Here is a 13,591-nt window from a genome sequence, read left to right as displayed (position 1 = left end):
TGCAGGAAATTTCAAAACCAAACAGATCGTTTATATGGGCAGTTCATTTTCTAACTATTTATGTAACAAAATTTCAAGAATTATAGAAACAGAAACTTAATTACATTGTATTTTAACCGCTTTTTTTTTTAAAAAAAAATTAAATTAAATTAAATGTACTTATATTTGATCAAGTGGTTGGAGGCACCAAGGGCCAATTCTCATGCACCCAATTAATACTCTGTAATACTGCTCTTAGATTTTAAATTCACTTAATTCCTAGCCCTAAATAGGTGATATCAACTTTTGGGATTAAGTTTTAAGGTGTGTTTGGCATAGAGAAAAATATTTTTAAATTTTCTCATGTTTCGATTAGTCAAACATTTCGAAAAAATATTATTCTAGGAATCCAAGTTTCTTTTAAAAAAAAGGAAGAAGAGGGAGTAAAAGTATGAAATAATTTCATTATTATCTAATACCTCCAACCAAACACAAGATAAAATAATCCTACATTTTATCTTGGAATTATTATACCTTATACTTCACATCAAACGACTCTAATATAGTGTTTATCCTATCTATAATATCACTCATTGTACAGAACATTGCAAATGCGATTTGTACTTTTTGTTATTTCATATAACTCATAGGTCTGCAAGTCTGTTAGTAAGCAAATGAATACTATTTCTTGAAGTTATTATTAACTGAATGATAACTGCGTAACTGATCATTAGGTTCAGTTCTTGCTGCTTCTAGGGACAATGGAAATACCAGAGATTCTTGAAAATGATAGAGATGGATGCCAAGGGAAAAGCTTGATTACTATATTAGAAAGTAGTCAAAAATCCGAAATTTCAGTTTCAATGACTAGATCAAGACGCAGTAGTAGTGTAGTTAGAAACAATCCCGACTGACTTACTACGGCACAAAAGAATTTCTCTTGTAAAAAACTGACTTGTTAGTTGAATAACAAAATTGAGGGAAAAGATGGATCTTCCACTGGCGCAGCAACATTAGGGCTCCAATTCCATTGCAATGTGTTTGTTGGTTAGGACTTAGGACTTAGGAGGAGGGTGATTGTGTTGGCCTTTGTAAGTTACGATCACCCTGTTTGGATCTTTTGAGCTTTCCTCAACATGTCTCTTTGCTGGACAATCTTCAACTTCATTACACGTATAGTACTTCTTTCCAGTTTGGTTCGACCCATGCTTTTTCCATCTCCATTGGTCCGCCTTCCACAATTCCTCAGCCAATAATTCATGTGATTCAGTTTTCTTCCCGCGGTTAGCAAACGCGTTGCCTGACTGATCAGTACTTGAACTTAGCATCGAGTATCTCGCCTTCTTCTTCTCCTCATGTTCTACAACCATCAGTGGTGTGTTTGGAATAGTTTCAATTTGGTTTTCTTGGTTGTGGGGTTCAATTCTTGAATTGGTGGTATTCAGGCTCTTGGAAAGACTGATAACTTCATCTAACCCAAAGTAACGCTTGTTTTCCATGGTGAATGCGTCTCTAAAATCACCAACACTACTACTTTATTCTTGGAAAAGACTTGTAACAGAGCTGCCATCCTCATGAACACTGTGATCGACAAGAGCAGAGTTGTTTTCTTTTTCAGCCATTGACAGCTTTTTTGTAGGGGAAGGATTCATTCAGTAATGCACGAAATTTCAAACCCAAACAGTCGGTTTATAACTATTTATGTAACCAAATTTCAAGAACTATAGAAACAGAAACTTAATTACATTGTTTTTTAACCTCTTGTTTTAAAAAATAAAATAAAATGAAATTATATGTATATTTGGTTTAAGTGGTTAGAGGCACCAAGGGCCAATTCTCATGCACCAAATTAAGTTCACTTGAACACTTGCACTCCGCACGGGGCTCAGTTATGCACGTGCTGAGTTCTCCTCCCTACGTATTCGTGGCCTCTGCGTCATCCTCAAGTTCCTCCGATCCGTTGCCGAGTCCGATACTACCATCAACCTCTTCTGTCACAGCCAATCCATTCCCGATCTTCAAGGTCTCCTCCATTCTCTGAACCCTAGGGTTTCGACATTGAATGATTTTTCGTTTTCTATATGTTCAATCACAGCAACTTATGAAAATATAACTCAATGTTATCTGCTATTGGTTAATCGAAACTTTGATATAGAAGTTAGTTATATCAGTCGACATAATGATGTTAATCGAAAGTTGGGGAAATGTAATTGAGATTCATCTGCTGACAAATGTGCTGCAAGGTGTTTAGGCAACAAGAAGTTTTACTTGTTTAAAATCCATTTTGAACTCGGACGAACTCTGATGGAGTTGGATTTGGCTTTACGGATGGCTCGGTTAGGTGTTTATGTTAGCTTATTAGAATATCATTAAAATGCATAAAATTCGAGCTGAATTTCGTTTCCTTACTACAATATTTTGTATCAACTCTGAAGCTTTCAAAAGGTATTGAAGTCGTTTGTATAAGCTTCAATCTATTCTTAAGATTGTACGCACAACTGTATTAGCAAGTTACAAACAAATGTTTAGTATCTTCTCGAGTTGAAATGCTGGTTTTGCATTGATGAGACTTTAGGTGCAAGTATTAGAGTGCTAACTTGGTATTTGAATGTAAGGGCAGTCTATTCAAAAAAAAATTCATTCCATTTAAAGCAAGTCAAACGATGTTGTCTTTTGACTTGTTCACATTCAATAGAATCTGAGATTTCTGCTGAATACAGCTGAAGCCACAACACCTATGAAATGCAGTAACAACTTATTAATCTTGGAGTTTTAGAGGAAGTGACACTTATTCCGTTCATACACACTTATATTCTCATTGATGTTTAGTCTGTGATACTCTTGGGGTAAAATATTCCAGTTTCTGTTGAATGGTTGAAACTTACATTAGTATAGCTCTTATATTCATGATTCTGAACTGGTATTTACAGGGATATTGATTATTGAGTATATGTATATCGAGTTTCAACATTACTTTGCTTAATTTAGTACAGAGGACCAGAGTGTTACCAGAGCTATGCAACAGTGATTCAAGTTCTTTTTAGACATTTCTTGAGAGATACAGAGGACCAGAGTGTTACCAGTCTAGACCACATATTCACCGTGGAATCTATGGAAATAACCAGTCCATCAGCTGATTCTGAAATTTCTCTAGCACTTAGAGTTCTGGAAGGTTGTTGTCTGATTCATTGTGAGAGTAATGTTTTGGTCCATGAGTACAAGGCAATCCCGGTAAAGTTCCCATATTCATACCAGCATTTGATCTGATGACTTTCTTCTTCTAATCATGCCTCAGTAAGCTGGAAACTATAAGAGTCTTTAAATGATTCTGAAATTATCCGTTTCATGGCATTTTTGCAGCTACTTTTGGTAGTTGTAATAGAGGCTTAGTTTTGTTCCTTTTATTTTATTTTTGATAATTTACCTTTCAAGATTATTTATGCCCTCGAAATTTACGCTTTCATGAAAATTAGCACTTCAAAATGATGACATGTTTAATTTGGTTGGAAATAACCAGGTGTTGATGAACATACTGTCGACTCGGTACTGGGACAAGGAGCTTGCTTGGATGCTTTAATTACTATAATGCTGGATTCATCTGCAAATCAGGCGGTAGATATCTTTTCTATTGACTCATCATTGACAGAAGTGGTCTAGAACTAGTTTTTTTGTTACCTGTAATACTTATTTGAAAAGAGTTTGGTAGGAGATTTTTTCTATATTCAGTTAGTACTGAGGAAATCATCCAAAAAAAGTCTATAATAAGTTGCCGCATCTGGATATGTTTCCCACATTTGCAAAGTGACACCTGTTTAAAAAATTCCTAGCGCATTAAACTTATTGGCAATGGATTGTGAAATCACTCTCCCTTAAGTTTGTAGATCCAAGATAGACTAGTTGACTCCAACTGCAGTGTCCATAAAACTCGGGTGAAGAGGTTAGTCGTAGAGAAAGGTTGAGAGGGTGTATTGGTAGTAACAGATGCATCCTTTGTTCCCCTATGTTCAAGCCGGGAGCCCTTTAAGAGTATTTTAAGCTTGAGGAATTTAAGACAATTGCTTCCTCTGTCTTATAAGTAAAGGGTAGAGGGTAAATATCTAATGACCTTGGATTCGACAACAGGTCGAGTTTACATATGGCTCATTACACTACAAGTTTCTCATTTTGGTTAGTTCAACTTTTCCAACTTCATGTTTGTTGACCTTCAGTCATTTCTTCATATCCACCAAATAACATTGGTGAACAATGATATGACGAACTTGTCACTCCTTGAAAAGAAAAGATGTCCTAAATCATATAGCTGTGCATTGACGAAACATAGAACAACACAAAAAGATTGCCTCGCTATTACACATTTTGCAAAGTTGTTTTAGCTTATATGCTCTGATCATTAGGTTCAGTTCTTGCTGCTTCTTGGAACAAAGGAAATACTAGTGATTCTTGAAAATGATAGAGATGCCAAGGGAAAAGCTTGATTACTATATTAGAAAGAATAACACTGGAAATTCAAAAATCCAAATAGAAGATCCTATTTCAGTTTCAACAGTGACTAGTTCAAGACGCAGTAGTCTAGTTAGAAACAATCCCGACTGACTTACTACGGCACAATAGAATTTCTCTTGTAAAAAACTGTCTTGTTAGTTGAATAACAAAGTAGAGGTAGAAGAGGGAAAAGATGGGTCTTCCACTGGCGCAGCAGCATTAGGACTCCCGTGTACCATTGCAATGTGTTGGTTAGGAGGAGGGTGATTATGTTGGCCTCTATAAGTTACAATCACCTTGTTTGGATCTGTTGAGCTTTTCTGAATATGTCTCCTTGCCGGACAATCGTTAGCTTCATTACACCTATAGTAGCTCTTCAGAAAAGTCGAATCACCAGTTCGCTTCATCCCATACTTTCTCCATCTCCATTGATCTGCCTCACTCAATTTCTCAGCCAATATTTCATATCTTTCAGTGCTCTTCCCGCGGTAACAAAACGCCTTGCCTGCCTCAGTACTTGAACTTTGCATTGAGTATCTCACCTTCTTGTTCTTCTTCTTCTCCTCATGTTCTACAATCACCAGTGGTGTGTTCGGAATAGTTTCATTTTGGTTTTCTTGGTTGTGGGGTTCAATTCTTGAATTGGTATTCAGGTTCTTGGAAAGACTGATAACTTCATCTAACCCAAAGTAATGCTTGTTTTCTGTTATGAACGAGTCCGTAAAATCACCAACACGATCAGTTTCTTCTTGGAAAAGAGTTGTGTTTTGTGTGTTGTTAACAGAGTCACCATGAGTAGGATCCTCATGAACACTGTGATCGACAAGAACAGAGGTATTATTAACGTTCATATCATCATGAACAGAGTTGTTCGTCCTGCCGCAACTTCTCACAACTGCCCATAAATCCCAATCGTTTTCGTTTTCGTTTTCGGCCATTGAAAGCCTTGTTCAAGGGGAAGGGGAAGGCTTCATTCATTAATGTAGGATTGTCTCTCTGTATATATGGATTTAGTTTCCATTGAAAACTTTCTTCTAGGGGAAGGCTTCATTAATGCTAGATTCTATATATATGGATTTTGTTTCCATTGGGAAATGGAGTTTAAACAAACTATTTGGATCCGTTCCTATACAAGGCGAGAGATTTATTACTAATTCGATTCTTGAACTATTATTTAGGTAAGGAAATTTGAAGAGTTATGGAAATAAATTTAGAAACTTAATTACATTGTTTTCTAACCCTTATTTTAAGTGATTGGAGGCCCCATATTTTACTTTTTAAATATTTCCTTATTTGAACTATATTAGAAAATCCTATTACTTTTAAAATATTTCCTTATTTGAACTATATTAGAAGTCCTAAACATTTATTACTTTAAAATTTATAGTTTTTTACTTTATATTAATTTTACTTAAATTATGGTTAATAGAAGAAATAAAAATATTAAAGAAAGGCGTTCACTTTTATTATTTAGATCTATATAACATTTATTATTAGGGAAAATAACTCATATATATATATATATATATAACGGTATCAAGGATTAGTGGTTCAGTAAATTAAATAAATATTGGGCGGTGAATCTAATCAAGTAAATATATTGGATTGGGTACAATTTGTGTAGCTTTCTCTTTACTATAATGTCAATAGTTATTATTTTAAATAATTTTATTGATTGACGTGACACACATGCCATGTATACTAAACTATCTACTACAAACATATTACCGACCATATGGATACATCATCCTCGTTCATGCTACCCAAAAACAATTTACCAGAACATACTACCAGGCACCAGCAATGCTCCTTTGTTTTGTTTTTTGGACTCTTTGGAACAACTGCAATGATAACTATTTCAACCGGATAGATAATTCCCCGAACCATAGGCTAACCTCTACCGCTGTTTTACATAATTTTCATTCGATAGTTATTAACACAGTGGCTCCTCCGCCAGCTTCTTGATTTGAGAATAGTGCACTCGTACAGAGAGGCAAATGAAGTAGCAGATCTACTCACGAAAATTTCTTTTTTGCAAGAACCATCCACTCTTTGTGACAGCCGCTCTCGAAGTTGATCAACGAGGGATGTCAAACAACGGCTTATACAACATTCACTTACTGATACTAATAGCAATAACATAGTGCTAGCTTCTACTGCTATTTTCTAGGCCTTTGACGTTTGCTGTAATAGTTTTAAATTTTGTATAAAAGTGTCTTTTATGACAAAAAAATAACTACTCAAAAATATGAGCGGTCGAAGTGGTGATGTATATGAAAAAAGTATTTGAGTATATAGGTTAGAATTTCTCTCAAATTATCACCATTTTTTCAAATATTTACCTAAATTATTTGGTGTTCACAAAATTATCATGAACTCATTATGTTAAATAAATTCTTTCTTAAAATATTGTTTATCCCATATGCACTCTCTACAAATTATTTTACCATGTATCCAATCGAATTTGTTTTACTCTAGTAATACTCAAAATAATCTTTTCACTTGTAACATGACGAGTAGCATTATGTGATAAGTTGAACTTACTATAAATGAAACAAATATTCTGGGTTTTATTTTCTTTTCATCAAAGTTAATTCTATTTCAAAACGTCTAATTAAATGATGATGTAATATCACAAAAAAGAGGGGCGAAAAAAGAATTTTATTTTTTTTAGTCTAAAGGAAAGGGGAAAAATCGAGAAAAGAGACGAAATTTCAGTTTCTCCTTTTAACGCCGAGCTGGAAAAAGCGGTGAAGACACCGGAGCGAAGAAATGTATCTAAAAGCTCCGTTTTGGAGCAAAGATTCGAACTCTGAATCTCAGACGGAATCTCCGTCGGCGGTGGCGGAGCTAATAGGCTCTCTTGAACGGCAGAGACTATACAGGGAGGTGACACTCGCACTCCGCACAGGACTCAGTGATGCACGTGCTGAGTTCTCCTTCCTCCGTATTCGTGGCCTCCGCGTCATCCTCAAGTTCCTCCGATCCGTGGCCGAGTCCGATACTACCATCAACCTCTTCTGTCACAGCCAATCCATTCCCGATCTTCAAGGTTTTCCTCCATTCTCTGCACCCTAGGGTTTCGATGTTCAATGATTTTCGTTTTATTTATGTTTCAATTGCAGCAACTTATGAAAATATAATGGAATGTTACTTATCTCCAATTGGTTAACCGAAACATTGATGGGGAAGTTGGTTATATAGATGTGAATGTGGAAATTCTATAATGACATTAATGGGAAATTGGGAATATGTAGTTGAGGTTCATCTTCTGACAAATGTGCTGCAAGTAGTTTAGGAAAAAAGAAGTTTTGCTTGTCTAAATCCATTTATACCGCAGATGAACTCTTATGGAATTGGTTTTGGCTTCACGGAGAGGCTCAGTTAGGTGTTATGTCAGCTCATTATAAGATCATTAGAGGGCATGAAATCTGAGCTGCATTTCTTGTTCTTACTACAATATTTTGAATGTACTATGAAGTTTTCAAAAGGTATTAAAGTCGTTCGTTTAAGATTGTTCGCACAACTGTATTAGCAGGTTACGAACAGATGTTTGGTTTCTTCTTGAGTTGGAATGCTTGTTTAGTATTGATGAGGATTCAGGTGCAAGTAGTAAACGATAAATTGGTATTTGCATGTAAGGGAAGCCTGTTCAATTACTGTTCCATTCTATTTAAAACAAGTCAAACAGTTTTGTTTTTGACTTGTTCAGATTCGATAAGGATCTGAGACTTCAGCTGGATACAGATGAAGCCAGAACAGCTGTGAAATGCAGTAACTACTAATTAATCTTGGAACTTTAGGGGCAGTGACACCTATTCCGTTCATATACTTATATTCTCATTGATGCTTATTCTGTAATTTTCTGGGGTGAAACCTTCTAGTTTCTGTTGAATGGTTGAAACTTACATCAGAAAATCTTCTAGTTTCGAGATTACTTTGCTTAATTTAGAAAATGGATCAGGCTATTAACTGTGTGAGCTATGTAACAGTGGTTCCAGTTCTTTTCAGACATTCCTTGAGAGATACAGAGGACCAGAATGTTACCAGTCTAGACCACATATTTACTGTGGAACCTATGGAAATAACCAGCCCATCAACTGATTCTGAAGTTTCTCTAGCACTTAGAGTTCTGGAAGGTTGTTGTCTGATTCACTGCGAGAGTAATGTTTTGGCTCATCAGTACAAGGCAATCCCGGTAAAGTTCCCCCATCATATCTTCTCACCAGAATTTGATCTGATAACTTTTTTCTTCTCTAATCATGGCTCCCACTTAGCTGGAAACTATAAGCGTCTTCAAATGATTCTGAAATTATCTGTTCCATGGCATTTTTGCTGCTACCTTTGGTAGTTGATAAAGAGGCTTAGCTGTTCTCTCTCTCTCTCTCTTTTTTGTTGATAATTTCCCTTTGGAGATTATTTATGCCCTCAAATTTACACTTTCATGAATATAAGTACTTCAAAATGATGGCATATTTAACTTGATTGGAAATAAGCAGGTGTTGATGAACATATTGTCGACTCGAGGGGTACTGGGACAAGGAGCATGCCTAGATGCTTTAATTGCTATAATGCTGGATTCATCTGCCAATCAGGCGGTAGATATCTTTTCTTTTGACTTATTATTGACAGAAGTGATCTAGAACCAGTTCTTTTTCCCTGTAATACTCATTTGAAAAGAATTTGATATGAGATGCTTTCTATATTCAGTTAGTATTGAGGAGATCATCCTAAAAAAGTGTTTATTTTAAGTGGCCACATCTGGATAGTTTCCTCATTTAACTGAAGAATACAAGATAAAAAATACTTGTGGTTTTAAAGAAGTAGGCTCAATTCAAGATTTATGCATCTCCATATCTATTTAATCCTTAGATGATCTGTACTTTGTTTATTTAGTAATTAAGTCCATTATTTAATCCACTGGTTGGTGATGTACTAGGATTTTGAGGCTTGCAATGGCATTGAGGAAGTTGCCATACTGATTAGAGACAAACAAGTAGATGAAAAATTGAGGTATTTCATCTCTTTAAGCTCGTTTCTTTTTAATTACGACATAAAATCTCTTGCAATGTTCATGCCGTTCTAATCATATTGACTTTCTTTTCCATCAAGATCATACTGCATGTTAGTTCTAGTGTTTCCACCCTTTCCTTTTTTCCTCGTGGAAGTTGGAGCTGGTACTCCCTCCTCTGTCTCTCGGGTGGTTTAGAAAATATTTTGGTGGTGTATGGCTGATACCTAGGGAAGTATGATAGTGCCATTCCATTCTAGGAAAAAAAGAAGAAGCAAAACCGTGACATGAAGGCTTGAATTCGCTTAGCAACTCTGCTTGAATTGTTCTGAGAATTATTAATTTTTCCAGGCTCAAGTGTGGAGAATTTCTACTGCTTCTCATTGGACATGTAAACGGGAGGGAGAGGCCTCCCATGGCAACAATTCATGAAGACATAAGGCGATTTCTAGGTGAGAAATCTGCATCATTGATATGGGCAGCTAGTCAATTTGGTTCAACCCTTGATCCAGAACAGAGATTGACAGCTTTGCAAATTCAAGGCCGTAGAGTACTGGAGTCAATAGACCTTTATTGACGATAAAGTTTCAGCAATTTTTGTCCCTGTGTGATGTCCAGAAGCTTCAGAGAAGTGGCAATTTCACTTGGAGGCATATCCTTGCAACAAGGATCGACTACTAGGCTATCCAGAAGCTACAATAGGAAGATAAGTTAATTCTGGTGACATTACAATACCACAATGTGAATAATTGTGAATTGTTTGTTCTATACAAAAGTACAATGCTCTCTAGTTTTCTGCTCTTATTTGTGATGTCAATATATTTAACATTTCATAAATCTCATCTGTTTTTTGATGAGATGTATCACAAGCTACAAATACGTGTATTTCACCTTTATCTTCAAGCCAACTACATCCAGGATTTTTGTGCATTTTCCTCTCATTGATGAGTTGTCTTATTTTGGCAAGATCACCCCATCTGCCTACAGAAGCATATAAATTTGCTACCATGACATGGTTCCCTGTGTTTCCTGGTTCTAGCTTGATAAGCTTGTTTGCCGCAATTTCACCTACCTCAAGATTCCCATGGATAACGCAGCCTCCAAGCAAGGCACCCCAGATCACTGTATCAGGATCCAAAGGCATCTCGTTAACGACCTTCAATGCTTCATTTATCTTACCTGTCCGACTTAAAAGGTCAACCATGCATGTGTAGTGTTTTAATGTTGGTTTCACATTATAAGATCTCATTAAATTGAAGAATTCAAGCCCCGTCTCTACTAGTCCTGCATGGACACATGAAGAAAGAGCTGACAAGAAGGTTATGTCGTCAGGTATGAATCCATTGTTTAGTATTCTGCGGAAGAACGCAATTCCTTCCTCCCCATGTCCGTGCATAGCGTATGCAGTAAGCATTGTATTCTCCGTGACCAAGTTATACTTTTTAATGTTATCATAAGCCAGTCTAGCAAGCTTAACACATCCACATTTTGCATACATGTCAACAACAGCCGATCCTATGTGGGTGTTTGAGTCATATCCAAACCTAATTGCATAAGCATGAATCTGTTTTCCACGGTCAAGAGTTGCTAACCTCGAGCAGGCGGGTAGTACTGTTCCAATCGTGTAAATATCAGGTCTCAAACCTGAGGATTGCATTTCCAGAAACAACTGCAGAGCTGACTCGTTATGGGCGTTCTCAACATGGCCAGCAATAATACTGTTCCAAGTGTAGATATTTGGATCAAATCCGTCTGCCTTCATCTTCTCAAGAGTGGATTCAACACTAACCATGTTGTCAGAGCGGGCATAGCCAGATATCAAAGCGTTCCATGTCGATATATCCCTCTCATTTACCTCATCAAAAGCTTTCTGAGCGGCACCAACATCCAGACATTTGCTATACAACTCTACAAGTGCCCCACCAACAAAAGGATCTGTTTGCAGACCCCTACCAATTGCATAGGAATGCATCTCCTTCCCACGTCGTAACAACCCCATATCAGCACAAGCAGCAAGGGCACTGCCAAGTGTGAATGAATCTGCTTCAATTTCTTCCTTCTGCATTACCTGGTGAAACATATTCAAAGCTTCATTGAACTTAAAGTTGTTTACATAACCTGAAATCATTGAATTCCATGAAATTATATCCTCACACTTCCCTTCATGTTCCATTTGATAAAACAGCTCTTGAGCTTTTGAAATTTCTCCATTCTCAAAGTATCCCACTAACATGGTGTTGTAAGACACATCATTTTTCATCGAATACATTGAAAATATTAGGAGGGCATTCTCCATATCCCCACACCTCCTATAAACATCAATTAAGCCATTAACAACGAAAGAGTTAGACATCAATTCATGTCTGGTGAGATATCCATGAATTTCTTTTCCCAAATATAGCATTTGTAATCTACCACAAGCAGGAAGTACACTCGCCAATGTCTGGACATTTGGCTGGAATCCAGCAACTTGCATTCTGTAGAGATATTCAATGGCCTCTTCGTCGTATCCATTCTGTGAAAATCCACCAACCAAAGCACTCCAAGAAATAAAATTTGGAGTAAAATGGTCCTCAGCAGACATCATATTAAAAACTTCAAGAGCTTCAGTTAACATTCCATTGGCAGCAAAAGCAGTAATAACTGAATTCCAAGAAACACAATCCCTCTTCAACATTTTGTTCAAAACCTCTTTCGCATTATCCAAACTCCCACATTTCCCATACATATCAATCAAAGCATTGCCCACATAAACATTGGATGCAAATCCATACTTTATCACTGTACCATGTAATTGCTTGCCCAATTCAATGCCACCATAACCACAACAAATCTTCAACACCACCGGGAACAAGAAAAACTCCAATTCAAACTCCTCAAATCGCACCTGCCTAAAACACTCAAAAGCTTCCTCAAAAAGCCCATTACTTAAATAGACATTAAGAATAGCTGTCCACGAATACAAGTTTCTTTCACGCATTTTATCAAACAGCTGGACTGCATCATCAAAACAACCACATTTCCCATACATCTGAAGCAGCTTAGTTTCAACAAACTCGTGTCCATGAAACCCATTTTTGAGTGCTTGTGCGTGGACTTGTTTACCCAGGTTGGGGCATTTGCAGGAATCAAGAACTGAAGCATAGCTGCTTGAACTTAAAAAGTCATCCAAAGGAGAGAAATGAGCCTGCTCCGTCGAGATGGGCGGTGGAAAATCCCGTCGCCGGGGTAGATGTGATTTCTTAAAGGAAAGCTTAGAAGCTCTGAAATTAAAGGAATCATTGGGTGGCTGTAATGGGAGTGGCTGAGCAATGGGTTCAAACAGGGAGACCATTTCGAGCATAATGTGAAGCGGGGATATTCCAACTTCACATTTACACAATTCGATAAAAGAAAATAAATAATCCTAATGTTTTTCATTTTACTTTGGTCCTATACTAAATATATAGTTTCTTATTTTAGAATTTTATAATATTATTTATCAAATATACTCTCTTCATTTTAATTTTAGAATTATCCATTCATTTCATAAAATAGACAAATATTGTTGGACACATTTCAAAATAGTATAATGGACAACTATTATTAAATGGAAGGAGTAATAATATTAATAAAAGTAATTAATAGGCTCACTAAAACTTCACAAGTAATTTTTTTTTTAAAAATGCCCTTAATGTATCCCAAATGGTTCAAAAATGCCCTTCATCCACCTTTTGGTTTAAAAATTCCCTCAACGCTTTTTTAAGGTTTAAAATTGCCCTTTTTTAACAGCCGACTGACATGGCAAATGACGAGCCATTAAATTACACAAATGGCTTCATCTTATTGGTCCACCTAATTTTTTAAAAAATCCAGCCCAACAACCCGACCCATCTATGCTACAAAAACTCAACCCACCCAACAACCCGTTTACATATTAACCTAACATATCTTTGAACTCCATTTTAGCGCGATTCTCAGTCTTTTTTTGTAGCAGCTGAGGATGGTAGTTTAGGGTTGCAAATCACAACACCTTCGAGGTGCGAATGAAATTGTGTCATTTTGGAATGGTGGTAGCAGTCGAGGATGATAGATCATGGAGGGGCTTTTCCATTTTGGAATTGCTGGCTCTGTTAGCGA

General features: G+C 36.6%; 6 protein-coding genes across 7 annotated transcripts in view; 2 read left to right on the top strand and 4 right to left on the bottom strand.

The window, feature by feature from the left end:
- LOC125813770 (ubiquitin-60S ribosomal protein L40) overlaps nt 1–13,591 on the bottom strand; it is a 275,584-nt gene that overhangs the window by 160,654 nt on the left and 101,339 nt on the right. The window lies entirely within an intron of this gene.
- The window catches only part of LOC125813760 (thylakoid lumenal 17.4 kDa protein, chloroplastic), a 115,547-nt gene that overhangs the window by 1,681 nt on the left and 100,275 nt on the right, over nt 1–13,591 (top strand). The window lies entirely within an intron of this gene.
- LOC125813990 (probable WRKY transcription factor 15) lies at nt 1,035–1,478 on the bottom strand. The gene has a single exon (XM_049493469.1). It carries the CDS (start codon nt 1,476–1,478, stop codon nt 1,035–1,037), a length of 444 nt encoding a protein of 147 aa, XP_049349426.1.
- Nucleotides 4,617–5,399, bottom strand: LOC125813989 (WRKY transcription factor 22-like). The gene has a single exon (XM_049493468.1). It carries the CDS (start codon nt 5,397–5,399, stop codon nt 4,617–4,619), a length of 783 nt encoding a protein of 260 aa, XP_049349425.1.
- Nucleotides 7,152–10,368, top strand: LOC125813753 (uncharacterized). Of its 2 annotated transcripts, none has more exons than XM_049493221.1 (5): nt 7,152–7,513; nt 8,454–8,659; nt 8,961–9,059; nt 9,401–9,474; nt 9,574–9,731. In XM_049493221.1, the coding sequence occupies exons 1-5, from the start codon at nt 7,234–7,236 to the stop codon at nt 9,668–9,670; spliced, it is 756 nt and encodes a 251-aa protein (XP_049349178.1). In that variant the 5' UTR covers nt 7,152–7,233; the 3' UTR covers nt 9,671–9,731. The 2 variants fall into 2 exon arrangements, with proteins under 2 accessions (XP_049349178.1, XP_049349177.1); XM_049493220.1 differs by lacking the exon at nt 9,574–9,731 and adding an exon at nt 9,824–10,368 and having other exon boundaries at nt 7,153–7,513.
- LOC125813720 (pentatricopeptide repeat-containing protein At2g13600-like) lies at nt 10,167–12,817 on the bottom strand. The gene has a single exon (XM_049493177.1). The coding sequence runs from the start codon at nt 12,813–12,815 to the stop codon at nt 10,260–10,262; it is 2,556 nt and encodes an 851-aa protein (XP_049349134.1). The 5' UTR covers nt 12,816–12,817; the 3' UTR covers nt 10,167–10,259.

This window comes from Solanum verrucosum, unplaced genomic scaffold, assembly GCF_900185275.1.
Source record: "Solanum verrucosum unplaced genomic scaffold, falcon-dt-bn FXZP01000205.1, whole genome shotgun sequence".
Taxonomy (NCBI): Eukaryota; Viridiplantae; Streptophyta; class Magnoliopsida; order Solanales; family Solanaceae; genus Solanum; species Solanum verrucosum.
The sequence above is the reverse complement of the archived record's forward strand: the minus strand, read 5'-3'. Positions and strand labels throughout refer to the sequence as shown.

Excerpts from the sequence above, each read along its gene's own strand:
- LOC125813990 (XM_049493469.1), bottom strand. The coding sequence starts at position 1,478 with ATGGAAAACAAGCGTTACTTTGGGTTAGATGAAGTTATCAGTCTTTCC.
- LOC125813720 (XM_049493177.1), bottom strand. The coding sequence starts at position 12,815 with ATGCTCGAAATGGTCTCCCTGTTTGAACCCATTGCTCAGCCACTCCCA.
- LOC125813989 (XM_049493468.1), bottom strand. The coding sequence starts at position 5,399 with ATGGCCGAAAACGAAAACGAAAACGATTGGGATTTATGGGCAGTTGTG.
- LOC125813753 (XM_049493220.1), top strand. The coding sequence starts at position 7,234 with ATGTATCTAAAAGCTCCGTTTTGGAGCAAAGATTCGAACTCTGAATCT. Across the intron at positions 8,660-8,960 it reads ATCAGTACAAGGCAATCCCG|GTGTTGATGAACATATTGTC; the intron begins GTAAAGTTCCCC and ends GGAAATAAGCAG. Across the intron at positions 9,475-9,823 it reads CAAGTAGATGAAAAATTGAG|GCTCAAGTGTGGAGAATTTC; the intron begins GTATTTCATCTC and ends TAATTTTTCCAG.